Here is a 13,591-nt window from a genome sequence, read left to right on the forward strand (position 1 = left end):
GGTTACATCATGCACAAATAAATAGAACGTTTGCGTCTTGTGATGTTGATGTGGAGCGGTGGATCGCAGTAACGGACAACGGAAGTTGGCATCATTGAGAGCGACATAGTTACTGGAGTCGAATGTAAAGAGGCGTAGGGACCCGAAGCGCTTATAATTAAAATTGGAAGCCCTGTCATAGTGTTTATTCTGTGCTTTTTGTAGTCCGTATTTATTTGGGTCCCACTGATAGGAGTATGACGCGGCACACAGGAGAAGGTTTTGGGTGGGGTTGTTGGGAACCACTCTTTTTATAGTTCTGCACCATTATTGGTTTGACTTCCCGTTGGGTGTTTTGGGCATTTGCTGGTCCAATTCGATAATTGTCTTGTAGTTAATCATTCACTTCATGAATGATTGAGAGTGATTTTCCAGTATTTTGAATTCCTCTCAAAATTCAAAACATGTCATGTTGTGAAGATAAAATTTGATTAAGGATTTTACTATTACCAACTAAGTTAATGTACACTTTAAATGACTTTTTGTTAGTATAATTTGTCAAAAAAAGATTTGGATCAATTATGAAGTTATTTGCCAACACTTGGTCACCTCTACTTGTTACTTTTTAAGAGTGTTATTAGGTTTCAACAGGAATAATCTGTTTTAGAGTGTTAATGAATAGTTTTATCGTCATGAACTTCAAAAGAGTTATCTTGATGCATCAATAAAAGTCTTATGATTTTCGAAAGATTAAGGTCGGGATGAGCTTCTTAAGTTTATTCATCCGACGTTTAAATCGAAGTCTATCCCTTTTAATTTAAAATTAATTATATATTTTTATACTGACCTCGATAAGAAAGAATATTCTATAAAAATTTTATAAGGGAGACAATTTCGTAACTAACTTAAATTATCTCGTGCGCTTTTGAAAATGTCTCTATGAATATTTTATAGAAGAGGTAATTCCTAATCAACCCAAGTTGTCACCTAAACTTTCGAATATATTTTTATGAATATTCTACGAGAGAGACAACCAATCCACCCCCCCTAAACTTTCAAAAATATCTTTGGGAATATTTTGTAGATGAGATAATTCGTAATCATAAGTTACCTTGTAAATATTATGTAGAGAGTGTTGGATTGCATCGATCTTTGTCTTTTAATAAATCTTATGTGATATTAATATGATGAGTGATAACTGATTGTATATTCTTATAATTAGTTGAATAAATGAGTCAAATGATTGAATTATATATGTATAACATTATATTATAAATTTAATTTGTATGGTATTGTAAAAACAAGAACGAACTCTATTAAAACATTTGAGTTAGTTAATGTATTATCAGATATGTCATAATTTTGAGTTAACATGTAAACATAATGTACAATAATTAATATAATAAAAATATTTTAAAAAATGAAACAAACACGTTAAGATGGTGAAAAGGTGATGAAAATAACATTTATTTGTTTTAATAAAAAATATATGTAATTGAAAATTTAAAATATTCTTAATTATAAAATAAATAGTTGATGATATATTAAATCTTTAAACTAAAGAATTATATTAGTGAACCGAACTGATAGTAGATGCTGTCTCCTCTTTGCTTTGGGTCGGTGGCGAATACATGCTCTCGTACATGGAGATGGACCGCTTGAGACAAGACCTACCATTCTAGAACTTCCACGTACGATTGTGTTCCCTACTGCAACTAACACGAGTGGCAACTCGAATTTAAACTCGTCGGGTCAATTTGACCTGACCCGGTTTTCCTTGTTCAAAACAGATTTCTTGATTCGTTGACCGAACGGGATTGGTTCAGTCACAAATTCGTCATTAATTTTGTCACGACCCGCCGATTGACCTAATCCAAGCGGCAATTTGAATTAGCCCGGTCTGGCCGGCTCAAATTGGATATATCCGGCCTGGCCCGATCCGGCTCGGAAAATTTTATTTAACCCTTATATTTATCCTGGAAGTGTACTGGGCAGGTCGGACGTTACTTTCGCGGGGCGACGGCCGTGACGTGCCCTCGTCATCACGATCAGCTATGCGTGTCCCTCGGTGGGTAGAGTCGGTCACCTCGCTTTTCCTTTTCCCCTTCTCTCATCGTCACCTCCATCTTCATCCTCACTACACCAGCAGTAGCGGCTTGTGCATCCCTTTTACCATCTCGATCGTCCCCTGCTTTCCTTCCAAAAGAATCAAATCGAGGGCTACTCCCTTTTCTCGATTTCATCCATCTTTTATTTAGTTTTTGCATTCCCAATTTTGTATATGTTTGTCTGTGATTAGAGGTGAACTCCTCCGGATTGGTGACGATGTCTTGCACCGACGACAGAGCTTGCCGTTTCTATCGTCGAGGAAGTGATTGGTACATTTCGTTACACTCCTCTTCATTCTTTTGTGTGTTGACCAGTTAGGATTGGGATCGTGAATCGTCGAGAAAGAGGAACTTTCTTGGCTGGAACATCCCTAAGTAATGGCCAATGTCCTCCAATTGTTACGCTGGTATAGAATCATTGATCGAAGACGAGCAAGCATATAGCTCTGGTGATCCAGAACCAGATAATTGGAATTCAGGACGACGATGGAAAGTACAAAAGGAAAGAGGCAACTCATTTCGTTTGTCCAGCACTATTTGGTGCTCCCAAAGTAATTCACCGAGGCATTATCATGATCGTAGTCCAAGTTATGAAAGGCTTTCTTAAGTATGCCTTTGGATTATTCTGCACCCACCCGCAGGAATTAAAAAAAACTTTAGTAGCATGTCTAAATTATCGATTAGAAACATTCTATTTGCTATGTCCGAAACCTGCTAATCTTCTCTTAGATCTTATTGTCACCTAACCTAGGAGTGAAGACTTGGGTTTATATTGGTCTTGTACCTGAATCTTCAAAAGGATTGCAAATGATGTGATAGAACAGATGATCGATGGGCAAAAATTCAAGAATTAGTAGATAAGAACATCTTGTTCTAGGCAAAGTAATGGGAAGATCAAATTAAGCAAATTAGGAGGAATTATATGCATTCAATAGCTGCAGCTTCCCTGGTGGTTGGTTTTAACATGACTTTATATTAAACATTTTACTTTTCTTACATGAACTTTTTCGTTCAAATTTTGTCTGATGAATTATATCCTAGTTATGTGACTACTGTTTTGATGAATTATAGGTTCTCTAAAACTGGTATCCCAAGTGATATAGTTATTGAAGTTGAGGGACAAATGTTCCATCTCCACAAGGTAGACATCCTTCAGTCTTGGTACATTCTTCTGAGTGTCATAGAATCATTTTCTCTTAATTCCCTAATTTTCTTTTCATTCAAATATTAAAGTGCTTTTATGGGGCACTCTCATATATTTTTAGGCTGCATGCTTGCTGAACTTGGATTTCGAACCATGTGATGAAGTTAATTTATCCGATTGAGATTAGGTCGGTTTCCGAACTTGTCCATTTCAGACAACAAATATTTTGGATCTACTTTGTTTTCATCGTAGACACCAAATTTCACTACGTAGAAGTGAAGACCCGAAGCTTCATTGTTTTGGATATGTTTTTTGGGCTTTTCCTAAATGTACATTGAGGAAATTTCAGATTCAGGTCTTTAGTGAACATTTTGAAGTTTCTCTATCAGAGTGTTTTGTTTATTTGTGTCATAAAATCTTTTTTGATTGGGTTTTGTTTGTAATATTGCATATAGATTCCTGAACCCTTTCATCCATCAATAACGGAACTATCATTCCCCTGTCATTTTTCCTTCTTTAATTATACTTGTCTTTAGTATTAGTCATCATCTGTGCTATTATATGAGAATGTTTTTGGGTCTTTCAGTTTCCTTTGTTGTCAAAATGTGGAAAGATTGCACATATATCAGAAGTATCACAAAATGTCAAAGAAGGTACACATCATATTTTATCAGGATGTCCTGGAGGAGCTGATGCATTTCTATTGGTGGCAAAGTTTTGCTATGGCTTCAAGGTGGAATTGTCACCAAAAAACATCATAATGGTGCATAGTATAGCTGAATATCTTGAGATGACAGAGCAACTTGATGAGAATAACCTACTTCCTGAAGCAGAAAGATTCTTTCATAAATTTGTTCTTCACAGCTGGAAAGACTGCATTGTGGCTCTGCAAAGCTCTGAGGGTTCGCTTCCACATGCTGAGTCCTTCCCTATTGTTACCAAGTGCATTAATGCTCTTTCCAGGATGGTTTGTACTGATCTTAGTTTGTTTGGGTGGCCTATGATGATGTATGGAAGCTTGCAAAGCCCTGGTGGTAGTATTTTATGGAATGGAATAAATACAGGTGCTAAAATTAGAAGTTCACAATCTGATTGGTGGTTTGAAGATATCTCATGCTTGGGAGTGCCAATGTTCAGGAGACTAATGGAAGCAATGTATGAGAGAGGTGTACGACCAGTAATTGTAGCTGGTGCTTTAATGTATTATACCGGAAGGTATTTACGTGGTCTTGATCGGTGGATGAAAAAGCAAGGATCCAGAGATCTTGCATTTCTTACTGTGACACCAGCTGTAGTTGATCACAAAGTGTTACTGGAAAACATTGTTAGTCTGCTTCCCCAAAAGAAGGGAAAGGCTTATTGCCGCTTCTTGTTAGGACTTCTAAGGTTTGCTATTATACTGAATGTTTGCCAGCAATCTAAGGAGACTCTAGAGAGAACTATAGGCATGCAACTTGAACTGGCAACACTTGATGGTCTTTTAATTCCAAACTTCTCAAAATCTGACAATCTATATGACACCGATTGTGTTGAACGGATTATTCACCATTTCTTGCATTCACAGGAGTCAGGTATTGCAACATTTTCACCTTCCTCATCTGTTTCTGCATCTCCATTGTCTAGTTCTTTAAACAGAGTCATAAAGTTAATAGACAGTTACATCACTGAGGTTGCTCCTGATGTCCATTTGGGAACTGAAAAGATGCTTAGTCTTCTAGTAGCTCTTCCAAAATCTTGTAGAAGCCAGAACGACGGACTGTATAGGGCATTGGATGTGTATTTAAAGGTGTGCATCTATCTAGTCATCTTTTTGGCAATTTCAGATACTATATGTTAAAGAGTTTCTCAGAAATAACAGACATACATTAGTCTGAGATTTGATAGAATAGCAGTGTGAACCCAATATGTAATTTCTGGTGTATTACATTCTGATTCTTCAAATAATAATTTTTTTCTGTAAGTACATGATATGTTCTTTATATTTCTTTCTTTTTACTGCCCTAAGTGATCTCATGGATAACAAATTCACATGTTTCATAATTACAGGAGGCTACCATAGATCTAATTAAAATAATTGATTGTTGTAAGATATGTTCAAGCTAGTCTGAATTTTTCATAAAGAAATAATATTAATATCTATGGTGAGCATTTTTTCACTTACCACAAACATACCGGCGAGAAAGTGATCATGACAAACATGTCAAAATATTGATGTGTTGGTTGCATAAAAGACGGTGCATATATACAGAAGATACACGATGTTTGTCTCTATACATTTCCATCAATTTTTTTAAATGTTTCTGACAACATCAAATAAAATTATTATATTGATTTGCGTTTTTGTTTCTTGTTTCTGAAAACATGTTTGTGGTTGTAACTTTAACTCATCGGTAAAATGAAAGATTAGATGGCCACATGAGCAGCAAGGACCATTAGCCGGTCGTGAGGCTAGTAAAGGTGGAAGATGCTTTTAGAAATAGTGAAGGTAAAAGAAATTATACTCCCACAAAGTACAGTTAACAAATATGTTCTCCATTTCGTTCGAAAGTTTTTGTAACAGTTAGAACTTAGAAGTAGAAGTAATGCAAAATGTGCCCCAAGTTCTTGGTAAAGTTTCATGAAGTTTTTGTAGTTGGTACGATCTTTGTTGCCAGATGATCATTGATTGTGTTCCTCTGCAGGCACACCCTTGGCTTGTGGAGACTGAGAAAATGCAACTTTGCAGCGTTATAGATTATGGAAAACTCTCTGTTGATACATGTGCACATGCATCACAGAATGAACGCTTGCCCCATAGAATCATTCTCCAGGTTCTATATTTCGAACAGTTGCAGCTGAGATTGTCCCTTTCTCATTACCTTGATGCTTTAGACATCGACAGCACAGCTGCTGCAAATAATGTGGTTGGACATATCCTACAGAGAGATGGATGGATTTCACTAATTCATGAAAACCAGGCCCTCAAAGTTGACATGGAAAGCCTTATGTCAAGAGTTAGAAATTTGGAACAGGAATTTGTTATCATAAAACAAAAAATTGGTAGGGTGAATAGACACCAATGATTTGATAAGCACGGCTTGCTTCATATCTTGATGATTTGGGGTTTATGCATGTACCACTGGCAGTTGACTACCTTGACACTGTAGGAGGAAAAGATCCTAGTTCCACACAGTTGTCCATGCATCACATATTTCAAATTCGGTAAGATAACACTGAACTTATGTTTCTTTTGGGTAAACCAGATGATTTAATTTATTAATATACATGCCTATGGGGTTAGCATATCTCTTTTGGTATCAGAAAATTTTGCAGGATGATGTTTGGCAAATTATTTTGATATCCTCATAACATGAACAATGTGTTTGGTTGCTGTTTTGTAGCAACTTTCATCTTAAATGTCCTTATCTTGATTGCTAAATATTGCAGTGTGATAGGATTGGCTTGGCAACTATTCTTGTACATGTTGCTAAGAAAGTTCTTTTCTGGAAAGCAGCAAACTATCTTCTTCAAAGTAGTAAGATCTCAAATGGAGCAAGAATGTAGTCACTTTACCAAATGGTTAAATCGGTATCTGAGATAAAACAATCCAGGAACTCTGATTTTCTTCTTTAAATGGATCGTGCTGTCTGACTCTCAGCTGAGACATACCAGTCTTCTAACAACTGCTGACCTACTTTAGGAGAACTGGAACTTTTGTCTTGAATCTGCAAACATGGAAAATAAGTACTCCATATCTCATCATAATTTGTCATCATCTGTGACGGACACGGTCAAAGAGAATAATAACCTGAAGAACAGGAAGTGAGTAGCATCCGCTCACAGGTTTGCCTCTCATGCTTAACATTTTGCAATCCTTTGTTCACAAATTGCAAATTCATTTTCATCTTTATGTCGAGGTTGTAGTTTCAAAACCTGATAGTTTCTTCTGTTTGTTCTTTCGTTTCATCTATAATGAATCACGTTATACGTGAAAGAAGTTTTAATGAAATAAGTTACTGTAACTTCTTCATTTTGATATTCGTTTGACGACATGTTTTGGTAAAAATCTTGCAGTTCTGAATTTTATTTACGTGAAAAATCAGAAAGGGGAAGCAATGAATTCTTCAATGGTTTGTGACAGGTCACGAGAGTATATGGCAATTTCCTTAGTCTCCTTAGTTATACGGGTACATCTTCCTTCCGGAGGACAAGCAGTCAGAAAATAGGTTCGTATCTGAATTTTGTGCTCCTTGCTGTATCTTTTGGTAATCTGTGACTGGATTTCTTGCCTACCAAAGCTAAAAGCTGGTGATAATTTCTTACCTATAAATTGGCAGGTTGGTAATAGCCTGATACTTGACTATGTGAATTCCTTTTTTCACAAGAAAGGACCCTATTTGACTTGGTTGATTCATGTGTTTGCTGTTGAAGATTTTAAATACCTATCTATACTATTCAACATCACTGAATGAAATATTTAGAAGTTATATAAAATGTAAGTGGTCAATTATTTGATCGGGCTGATGATTACCGATGGATATAAAATTGATCTCACTGATGATTTGAACTATAATGTTATGTCTCCCATCTGATGACAGTATCGACTTGCAGGACAGTAGGCAAATGGTTGCAAGTTCTTGTCTGAGTCCCAGATGGTGTTCTCTGTGGAAGGGAGTGCAGCATGCTGTAGCGGCATCCAACATGTACAGTAGTTTCCCCTTTGCTTTTGAGATTACTATGATTTGGTTCATTCCCTTGGATATTAATGAAGGTTACTATTTCTGTGAACGAACACTTCCTTTTCACTAATTTGGGAAATTAAAGACGAATGCCTGCTGGGTGGGAAAAATGAGTTGGAAAAAGAGTTGTGTGCGATGGTTGGCAGCGGGCAGTCTTATTGTGAGTCCCGGCTCGGCTTGTCACAGCACCAAGGCGGTTCGTCCCTTTCCGCGGCCCACCACTACGTGACTGCCAAGGCGGCTCCAATCCCCCTCCACCATCGCGCTCACCACCAACTCAGTGCCGCAGAGTCTATCGCCAGCTCCGGAAAGAAAGGGGTCGCCGTCAACGGCGGTGGCGGCGAGGACCATGAGGGTAATGGCGAGGCCTTCGGCCAGACGGACGCCTCCAAGTGCCCCGTCGCCCCGGCTTTTGACGACCACTGCTTCGCTGTCAACGACAACACCTTCGCCGACCAGCACCCTGCCGCTGCCGACAATGATGATATCAATACCGACAACGCCGATCGAAAGGGGGTCGCCACCTCCGCGTCCCACCACCAACACCTCCACCACCACCGGCAGCCCCATCACCAGTCGCCTAAGCGCAAGGATCGCGACGATGCCAGCAATGGCGAGCCCCCCTACTGCTACAACAGTAGCTTGGCGGCCAATAAGAAGTCGAGGCCGATGTCGTCCCCGGGGGACAACGGCAAGGGCCGGGAGGAGTGGACCGACACGGCAATCGGCTCCCTCCTAGATGCCTACACAGAGAAGTATGAGCAGCTGAACCGGCGCAACCCGCGGGGTAGGGACTGGGAGGACGTGGCCACCATCGTCAGCGAGCGGTGCAACAAGCAGAAGGTGTGCAAGAGCGTGGAGCAATGCAACAACAAGAATGACAATCTCAAGAAGTGATACAAGGTTGAGTGCCAGCGGAGCTGAAGGTATAATAACTCAGAGGTAAAGTCATTCTCAAATCCATGATGGAAGAGTGATTTTGAAAATTTGTGGTACGGCATTAGCTGGAGTTGGTCCCGACGATGTTGACCCCAAGGTAGACTACTGATATTCTTCTATCTGCATCAATGTGGTTTTGGTATGATACTGTTCAAGCAAAATGGAGCATCTTGCACTGCATAAATTGCTAATCCAAAGTTAAATGCATATTGTGTTTCTGTCGCTCAGGTAATTGCACTTATTGCTAAGGAAATTGCAATTGCAAACCATTCTGGTCTTGAGGTATCAATCGACAGCTGCCAATTTTTACTGTATTTGAAGCTATCTTCTTCCTGGATCTGTTATAACTCTGTTCTGTGACCCTTGATTCTGATGTTTTTCAGGTGGCTGTTGTTATTGGAGGTCAAAATATATTTTGTGGTGACACTCGGATAGCTGCGACTGGAATTGATAGGGCTACAACTTATCAAATGGGGTATGCATTTCCTGTTTCAATGCTGATACTTATTTGTACCATTGTGAAATGGTTGGAATGTTGTGCAATTGCATGTTGGGAACTGAGGGTAGTTGTACGATTAGGGATCAACATATTGGAAAAGTCAACAGAGTTGAGATAGAGATATCGCTTGACTATAAAACATAGAAGACACATACACACAGACACAAAAGAACGTTTCATAATGGAAGATGCATAATGGTTTGTGAAATTCATGACATTCAAAAGATACAATGTAATATAAAGATGATGCTTATTACTTATAAGCTTGTCTATTTGATATGTAATTCTATATTGCATGTAATAATGCATTCATGATGGTTTGTGAATTGCATTACTTTCAAGAGATATAGTGTAATATAAAGATGATGCTTATTACTATAAGCTTATCTAATTAATATGTAATTCTATATTGCATGCAGTAATATATTTGACATTTGCATACATGCCAATATGTTTTTCTATTTGCGAATATGATCAATGGAGACATCAGTTGCTCTTTTATTTTTATGTCTTTGAACTGGAACCAAAAGTTAAAATAGGTCATCCTTCTTGTCCATCTTGGCTTGGAAGTAGGCACCATCTTGAGAAGGTTGATGTCTGGTTGAAGCTGGTTGTAAATTTTATTTAATTTTTGGTAGAGGCTTCAAAGGGCATATTCCCAGTTCTTCTACCTTGCTCTCTGAATTTTAACATTGAATTAAATATTATTGTTACCAATTACCATGATGATTTTGTGTAACCATTTTTTGATATCTTGATTCGTTATGAACTACTATTTGCCAAGGTATGCATGATAACTTTCAGGAAACACCACATGTTTCATTACCTGGTTTAGACTGCCACCATATTGGACAAAAGATGATATGGATGTTCTTAGCTTCAAAGAAAATCTATGGATCATAATTTTCATCAGTTGCCAAAATAAGGTTTATTGGTTCCTTCTAAGAATGAAGTCATGAACAAACAAAGTTCAGTTTGAAGTTGACATTTTTGTACATGCTTATCTTGAATTACCATGCATCTGATGCTATGTCTACTTAGTTGAGTCTGACAGCATTTCTATATTTACTGCTCTCCACAGTATTGAAGGAGTGTTGTCTGGTAAAATTGTTTTGTTTTTTTTTAAGAACTGATGAAATTTGTTAGTACTTATCCTTCCTCTTCCCTTAACACCCAAACATCATATGTAGACTTTCATTTGTTTTATGTAAAGCAAATTTGCTTCTCATATTTGTTTTCAACTGTTCTCTGTTCAAATCTTACATTATCTGAATAAATTCTGTTTAATGCATATTCACAGTAAAATGCATTTGTTTCTACAACTCTGTTTTTTTTTTTTTTCAATTGCAGTGTGACATTATGCATTCGTTAAAGTTCTTTTGGCTAAGCTTTTATTTACATATGAATAATGGTAGTATGATGGCATCATTGATGAATGCCATAATGCTCCAAGCATCATTAGAGAAGCTTGGTGTTGAGGTGCGTATGCAGTCTACCTTAATGATGCAAGAGATTGCAGAACCATACATTAGGTGCAAGCTATCCATCATCTTGGAAAAGGAAGAGTCATAATATTTGGTGGGGGCTGGTGCAACGACAGGAAGCCCACTTTTCAGCACAGATGCTGCAGCTTCCTTGAGGGCCTCTGAAAGTATGTTCTCACATGCATCTATATTGTCCCACTTAAGAATGTGGGTCACTATCCACCCCCAAAGTGCAATTTTAGGTGATCTTCTTTTGGGGTAGAACCCACAGATCTGGGTTTGGGCTGTGATTTCTGCCTTTATTTATCCTGATTTGGTATTTCTTTCTTGATCGTGTTTTCTGGAAGACCATTGATCCATGTGACCTTACAACAGTTCATGCAGATGTTGTTCTTAAAGGTACTACTGTAGATTCTATTTACAATTGCCACTCGAGAAACAGCAACGGTAGTGCATTCGAGCACATTTCATTTAGGGAATTGGTTTCTAGAGGCTTTACCGCAATGGACATGACAGCACTAAATATTTGTGAGGAGAACAGCATACCTGGTACGTCGATGCTACTGTATTCTTTGGGACTACAAAATTCTCTCTTGTATTCGTGTTACCGATCTTGTTGCTTTATATGCATTTGCAGTTGTTATTTTCAACTTATCAGAGCCAGGCAATGTTTCAAAGGCACTCTATGGAGACCAGACTGTTATTCTTATCGACCCGTCAGGGAGGATTATCTAATCCCCATTGCCTTTCAGCCAAAGATTTCAGAAGGTAATTATGATTACGGAGTGAATTCCCATCAAATCTTCGAGCAATTATATGCATTCCGAGTGACTTATACCAAAAGCTTGTATTGTCATGGGGTATGTCACCCTGGCGATGAGAAGAACCGCTTGCTCCTTATATCGACGTGATGAAATGGTACAAATCCTCCCTCCACCAGGAACACCTGTAAATTGTAGCTGGTACCATAAATTGCTGGACCATTCGGTTGTTTATTACGTTGTAAATTAATTCAATGCACTGTGCAGAAATGTCAAGAAGATCCCGGAACAAGAGGAAGTGGCAGTATGATCTTTAGTGCTATTACTAACGGATGGATCACAATGATGCTTCCATTTCTTGAATGTATGAAATTTAAAAGGGATCAGCTGCATTTATCACCAAGTAGCAGAGTGGTTATCCACAAGGGGCCTTTTTATGATTATAAAATTTTGCAAATAGCCAATGGAAGGTATGAATTTACTTAAATGATGATTGATAAAATAATGTTTATTCACTAGTGTATGCTTTTCTTCCAAGAAAAATATCTCAATTAAATTTAGAAATATTTGTTAATTCGGATGAAATGCATGTTAGAGTTGTCCTGATCTCAAGGCAAACTAATCTATGATTAATTCTGAATATATATATATATGTATAATGTGGGAAGTTGTGAAAAGTTGGCATTTCACAACACCCCACATTATAAATTAGGGAAGGCCTCGGTGCTGTTGCCAATTTACGCTTTTAATTATTGCCTGGCAGCTTTGTTTCCGGTTTTTGTTTTCTCCTCCTCATGCTCTCTTATAGTAAAAAGGGTACTGCTTTCCACAATATTTCTCTCGTTTTCTTTTAATTCAACATATCTGCACGGAATCTCAACTTGTTTCCAACTTTAATGGTTTATCATACGATCCCCTGTCTGCCTGCAGGGCTTTATCGGAAACCACAGCCAGTGAGACCGAGGAGAAGCGGAGGCAGCGTTTCTTTTCCTTTCTTCTTTTTCTGCTTTGCTTCAGTCACACGGTAGTAGATGCTGTTGCCCCTCTCTCTGTCCAAGCAAATATATAATCTGCGACTCACGTGCAATCAGATGCAAGTTTGTAGGGCGTGTTAACGCCCATTTCTCCCGTCGTTGCCTGGATTTGGCGATCTGGCCTGTTCCGAGCGAGTCCCACATCACATGGGGAGAACATTTGCCGGTCTCAGACGGTCCATGCTCGAGAGTGCTGTGCGTCTTCAGAGGCCTCGGCTGGGACACCCGGGATCGACAGCGACGCCATAGGCTGTGTTGGTGGTCCCCCGGATCACCTGTCCTATTGTCAAGATGTGGTACGCCTGGTGCCAGGACCCATTATAAGTGGGGTCTCCTCTCCAATCTCTGTGTACCTCGGAGGTCTTTATTCTCTACATCTGTGCCTGTCTTGTGCTCGACGAAAACCCAGAGAGAGAGAGAGAGATGGACCATTTGGCGCGAAGCGACGGGTAAGCGGAGGTAGCGTGGGGGGGCTCACCGATCCGCTGCTGCCGGCTGCGGGCGGCGATAGAGAAGGGATATGATGTGATCTGCCTCATCCATGACACCTGCTGCTACGAGGAAGACCGCACCGGACTGTCTCCCCTGACAGTCCATGGTTTTTTCTCTTCCCTCGACCCTTCCGGCCGTCATCAGTCGAACGACGACATCCGAGAGAGACGAAGGCGAGCAAAAGAAGAAGAACAAGAAGGTGAACGGATGAGAGATCAAAAGGTGGACGAACCCGACCGAGTGCGTGATGCGAGTATGTAGAGATTCGCGCACTTGCACTTTTCCTTTAACGACACTCTTATCTGACGAGTCAATTTTTATTTACTGTGGCTAATTAATTATCCATGTTTTTTACTTCATAAATAAATCCAAAACATTAATCTCTTTACCGTAAAGCTTTCTTTTCCGGTGTGTTGTGACTTCATATGTTTAA

The 13,591-nt window shown here is 38.9% G+C and overlaps 1 protein-coding gene and 1 pseudogene across 8 annotated transcripts; both read left to right on the forward strand.

The window, feature by feature from the left end:
• The first annotated feature begins 2,012 nt into the window (after nucleotides 1-2,012).
• On the forward strand, nucleotides 2,013-10,946 carry LOC135624903 (BTB/POZ domain-containing protein At3g44820-like). Of its 8 annotated transcripts, none has more exons than XM_065128966.1 (11): nucleotides 2,021-2,357; nucleotides 3,159-3,228; nucleotides 3,818-5,017; nucleotides 5,913-6,432; nucleotides 6,658-7,053; nucleotides 7,285-7,436; nucleotides 7,822-7,913; nucleotides 8,035-8,985; nucleotides 9,117-9,170; nucleotides 9,272-9,363; nucleotides 10,738-10,946. In XM_065128966.1, exons 1-4 carry the CDS (start codon nucleotides 2,305-2,307, stop codon nucleotides 6,291-6,293), a joined length of 1,704 nt encoding a protein of 567 aa, XP_064985038.1. In that variant the 5' UTR covers nucleotides 2,021-2,304; the 3' UTR covers nucleotides 6,294-6,432; nucleotides 6,658-7,053; nucleotides 7,285-7,436; nucleotides 7,822-7,913; nucleotides 8,035-8,985; nucleotides 9,117-9,170; nucleotides 9,272-9,363; nucleotides 10,738-10,946. The 8 variants fall into 8 exon arrangements, with proteins under 8 accessions (XP_064985043.1, XP_064985044.1, XP_064985038.1 ...); XM_065128969.1 differs by having other exon boundaries at nucleotides 7,827-7,913; XM_065128965.1 differs by having other exon boundaries at nucleotides 7,352-7,436.
• LOC103969756 (uncharacterized) lies at nucleotides 8,085-13,553 on the forward strand (annotated as a pseudogene).
• Nucleotides 13,554-13,591: the final 38 nt, after the last annotated feature.

Source organism: Musa acuminata, chromosome BXJ2-10 (assembly GCF_036884655.1).
Source record: "Musa acuminata AAA Group cultivar baxijiao chromosome BXJ2-10, Cavendish_Baxijiao_AAA, whole genome shotgun sequence".
Classification (NCBI taxonomy): Eukaryota; Viridiplantae; Streptophyta; class Magnoliopsida; order Zingiberales; family Musaceae; genus Musa; species Musa acuminata.